The sequence below is a fragment of the Otolemur garnettii genome, unplaced genomic scaffold, assembly GCF_000181295.1.
Source record: "Otolemur garnettii isolate 467f Iridium unplaced genomic scaffold, OtoGar3 scaffold00252, whole genome shotgun sequence".
Lineage (NCBI taxonomy): Eukaryota > Metazoa > Chordata > Mammalia > Primates > Galagidae > Otolemur > Otolemur garnettii.
This window is the reverse complement of record NW_003852647.1, coordinates 1,495,538-1,499,915: the sequence shown is the minus strand read 5'-3', so window position 1 is coordinate 1,499,915 and position 4,378 is coordinate 1,495,538. Positions and strand designations below refer to the sequence as shown.

Genomic DNA, 4,378 nt, shown 5'->3' with positions numbered 1-4,378 from the left:
CAGTAGAGTGCTGTAGTGTCAAAATTCACAGCAACCTCCAACTCCTGGGCTCAGGCGATTCTCTTGTCTCAGCCTCCCGAGTAGCTGCGACTACGGCGCCCGCCACAACGCCCGGCTATATTTTGTCGCAGTTTGGCCGGGGCTGGATTCGAATCCTCCACCTACCCACTGAGCCACAGGCGCCACCCTACTTAAAGTATTTATCTTATATTCAAACTTTACTGGGCGCCCTGTCTTTTTATTTGCTAAATCTGGCAACATTACCAGGAGGGATCTTACCCTCCTTATGGCTCATCCTGGGTCGTGTCCTCCTGGCCTGCCATTTAGTAGGTGCTTAATAATTGTTCTAGATGAACTATCAGCGTGCTGTTTTTTCCACTTGACATTTATACGTATTTATCAGAATTTTTCCACCCACTAAAAATACTTGTTAAAGACAATTTGGAAAATATATTGTAAACTTCTTTTGTTTTCCATTTCACTAAAATTAGTACAGTAGCAGTATCTACTCTCATCATATTGGTTTAAGAATTAAGAGTTCGTGGAAAAGTAAAAGTAAAGTTTTGCACTGAGCCCGGCCCACTAGAATGCTCAATATATTTCGCTTCTTTCTAAATGAAGCCTGTGCACCATTTTAGCGGAGAGCAAAAACGCGCGTTTGTAAAGAACGGGTGGGGGCGGGGAGAACGGTTAGAAACGGGCGCCGACCCGAAAGCAGAAAGCCGGGAGAAGGGGAGGAGCCAGAAGTGAACGACAGAGAAGACAGCCAATGGAGAGACGGGAAACCGCTTCCCCCTCCCTTTGCGTTTCAAATTCTAGGCTCTGTTTCCATCCGGGTCCTTTAGCCTCGTTCCCGGGCAGTATAAAGTTTGCTGTCTCCTTTGTTCGCCCTCGTTGCGCAGTAGTGCTGGCGGCTTTTACGTTCGGTCTTCGAAACCGGCAGCCGCAGGTTGTGCTGAGGTGCTGTTAGGAAGCCCTGTGAGCGAGCTCTTAGGAGCTTGAACCTTTCGTCACGCCTCCGGTATGTGGTGTCCTTTCTGCAGCCCGTTTTTCGTACACTCATAACCACTTTACGACTGGGGATTATCTCCCTGGAGATGGGGGTGGCGGGCGCCATTTTAAGAGCCCAAAGGTGCCGACCTATTTAAATAAAGCTGCGAGTCGAAGGCGGACAAATTAGGGGGTCAGTTTCATTGTGTGCCTCTTGAGAAAGTTTGGCTGTAGCCTGCGGGAGTGGTGGCAGAGGTTAGGGCTTTGTACGCTGGAGCGGGACGAGGAGCCACCGCGACACCTGCATTGGGTTGGCGCTGGCGCTAATGATGGGCAAGTGGACTTTTGTGCAGGTTGCGGGCTGCTCCTTCACTGGTGGCCCTGGAGAGGACTCTTTGAATTTCCCAGACAGTGTTGATGGTACAAGTTAAGCCCCTTACCGGTGTCTGTGGTTCCTGGGCTGAGTCCAAGTGTCGCCATTTTGTCTTTTACACGCGGTTTTTAATGAGGAGTTTTAATTAGGTTCCACTGCAGTCATGAGGTGTTGAGTGTGACAGGATGCGCGTTCTCATGCCGCTACTTGATAAGGGACAGTGTTGACACGTCTTTTTGTTGTTTTCGTCGGATAGTAACATTTTCCGTGGGGCGGGGGTTCGTGAAGAGGAGGGGCCGTAACTTGGCTCGAACTTCGGATTTCTGCTTAGTTACACTGGGGAATCCTAATGAGGAAAGGAGTCCTTGGAAGAGGGCTTGGTGTTAAGGTCGCGCGGTTGGCCTGTGACCTTGAAAGTATCGTTCGCCTTTTAAAACCCTAGCATTGGGGGTTGTGATAGGTAATTGAATCCTTAGGCGGCAACAAAAACATAGGATTAAAACTAAAATTGGCTTTTTGAAATGTTGAGTAGCTGTTAATTAGTTAAGAACAGCTAAGGGAGATCAAGGGTGATGTTTGCAGCTCAGTCGGCCCTTTTAACTAGTTTAATGTAAATTGCGCCGTTACTAAACTACTTAATGTAAATTGGTTTCCTACTGTGGCTGAGGTTTAGGAATTCGTGTTGCGGGAGTATTGAGGTATTAAGGAGTAATAGTTTTAGTGAAACCTGAAAGATGGCGCTGCACTAAATGTGTCCAATAAAATAAAGTTAGGAAACTTTTCCAGGGAAGTAATGTTATTTTCTTTTTAATAGATACGCCGGGGACAAAAATGGTTGAAGCAGACCGCCCAGGAAAGCTCTTCATTGGTGGGCTTAATACAGAAACAAATGAAAAAGCTCTTGAAGCGGTGTTTGGCAAATATGGACGAATAGTGGAAGGTGAGTTGTTTGAAAGTATAGTCTGGGATATTTTAATTAAAAGATAAGCTATGATGAATTTGATTGCACTGATCATCTGACATGATACTATATTTTGTCCTCTAAGAAGTTCTGAGCTTTCTTGTTATTTTTACGGATTTGCTTTGGTGGCTTTATTTGAATTAGAGTAACACTTTTTATATAATTAAACTACTTTTTAGTGCTCTTGATGAAAGACAGAGAAACCAACAAATCCAGGGGATTTGCTTTTATCACCTTTGAAAGCCCAGCAGATGCAAAGGATGCAGCCAGAGACATGAATGGAAAGGTGAGATTGTCGGCATAATGAATGATATGGTGTTTTCTGGTGCTTAAAATAGCACATGTTGCCCAAGTTTAGACTAGGGCAGCTTTTGAAATTTTATTTTGTTTTGGTATCATAAGCCATGATTTGATAACTTGGTTTCTGTCTGGTGGTTAGTTTTTATAACGAGTTGATATAAATTTTACTGAACAGCAGTGCAATGGGATCCATCTTACTTTTTAGTTACTTAGTTTGAGACAGTCTCACTTTGGGTAGAGTGCCCTGGTGTCACAGCTCCACAGCAGCCTCGAACTCTTGGGCTTAAGTGATCCTCTTGCCTCAGCCTTCCAAGTGGCTTGGACTACAGGAGCCTGCCACAATGCCCAGCTCTTTTTCTGTTGCAATTGTCAGTTGTTAATTAGCTGTCTCACACTGGGTTCGAACCTGCCAGCCTCCCCTGACTAGTCTTTTTATTTTTTTTATTTTTTTTATTTTTTTTGAGACAGAGCCTCAAGCTCTCCCCCTGGGTAGCGTGCCGTGGCATTACAGCTCACAGCAACCTCCAACTCCTGGGCTCAAGCGAGTCTCCTGCCTCCGCCTCCCAAGTAGCTGGGACCACAGGCGCCCGCCACAACGCCCGGCTATTTTTTGGTTGCAGCCGTCATCATTGTTGTTTGGCGGGTCCGGGCTGGGGACTCGAACCCGCCACCCTAGGTGTACGTGGCTGGCGCCTTAGCCGGTTGAGCTATAGGCGCCGAGCCTAGTCTTTTTATTTTTTCTCTCTCTCTCTTTTTTTTTTTTTAAGTAGAGATGGGATCTTAACTCTTGCTCAGGGTGTTTTGTTTTTTTCTTTTGAAACAGAGTCTCCCTTTATCGCCCTTAGTAGATAGAGTGCTATGGGATGCTAGCTCACAGCAACCTCAAATTCTTGGGCTCGGGTAATTCTCTTACCTTAGCCTCCCGAGTAGCTGGGACTACAGGAGCCTGCTAAAAAAACCCGGCTATTTTTAGAGACAGTCTCCGTCTTAACTCAGGCTGGAGTCTGAGCTCAAGCCTTGGCCTCCCAGGGTGCTAGGATTACAGACATGAGCTACCACACCCAGCCTCCACCTTACTTTTTGATTCAGATCATCTATGTGTGTGTGTGAGAGAAACCAGCTTACAGTGCCGTGGCCTCAGCCTAGTTGACAGCAGGCAACCTTAAACTCCTGGCCTTAAGTGATCCACCTTAGCCTCCCAGAGTGCTGGGATTATAGGCATGAGCCACAGTGCCCACCCATCAGTATCATTTGTAAAGGTTAAGGCTTTTTTTTTCTTAGGACTGAATCCAAAAAACGGTTAAGAATTTTAGGTAAATGGAAAACTCTTATTTGTATAAAGACTTATTTTGTAGCAGTATTTTTTAGACTAACTGGTGAACAACGCTTATCTATAACTGCTTTTTGACAGACGTATTAGTGTTTTAGAGAATAGCGAATCTGTAAGTTATTTTAAAATCCTGGTATAATTTAACCTTTTTTTTTTTTTTTAGTCTTTAGATGGAAAAGCCATCAAAGTGGAACAAGCTACAAAACCATCATTTGAGAGTGGAAGACGTGGACCACCTCCACCTCCAAGAAGCAGAGGCCCTCCAAGAGGTCTTAGGGGTGGAAGAGGAGGAAGTGGAGGAACCAGGGGACCTCCCTCTCGGGGAGGGCACATGGGTAATGGCTTGGGTGGACTTTGGGCTTGGTATGTTAAGTTAGGGACTGCAAACTCAGTGATAGATGATTTGGTTAAGAACCTCATTTAA

At 45.5% G+C, this 4,378-nt stretch overlaps 1 protein-coding gene, 1 non-coding gene and 1 pseudogene across 3 annotated transcripts in view; all 3 read left to right on the top strand.

The window, feature by feature from the left end:
- LOC100942792 overlaps positions 1-750 on the top strand; it is a 9,695-nt pseudogene extending 8,945 nt beyond the window's left edge.
- A 64-nt stretch (positions 751-814) lies between these two features.
- The window catches only part of RBMX (RNA binding motif protein, X-linked), a 9,904-nt gene continuing 6,340 nt past the window's right edge, over positions 815-4,378 (top strand). For both annotated transcript variants that reach the window (XR_002771238.1, XM_012813252.1), the window contains exons 1-4: positions 815-1,021; positions 2,178-2,303; positions 2,504-2,610; positions 4,118-4,289. Coding sequence is in view for 1 of the 2 variants with exons in the window: in XM_012813252.1 (XP_012668706.1) it covers positions 2,195-2,303; positions 2,504-2,610; positions 4,118-4,289 (388 nt within the window). In the remaining variant the exon portion in view is untranslated. The remainder of the gene's footprint in view (positions 1,022-2,177; positions 2,304-2,503; positions 2,611-4,117; positions 4,290-4,378) is intronic.
- On the top strand, positions 2,351-2,422 carry LOC111722441. Its single transcript, XR_002771240.1, has one exon. It is a non-coding gene; the product is annotated as a small nucleolar RNA SNORD61 (small nucleolar RNA).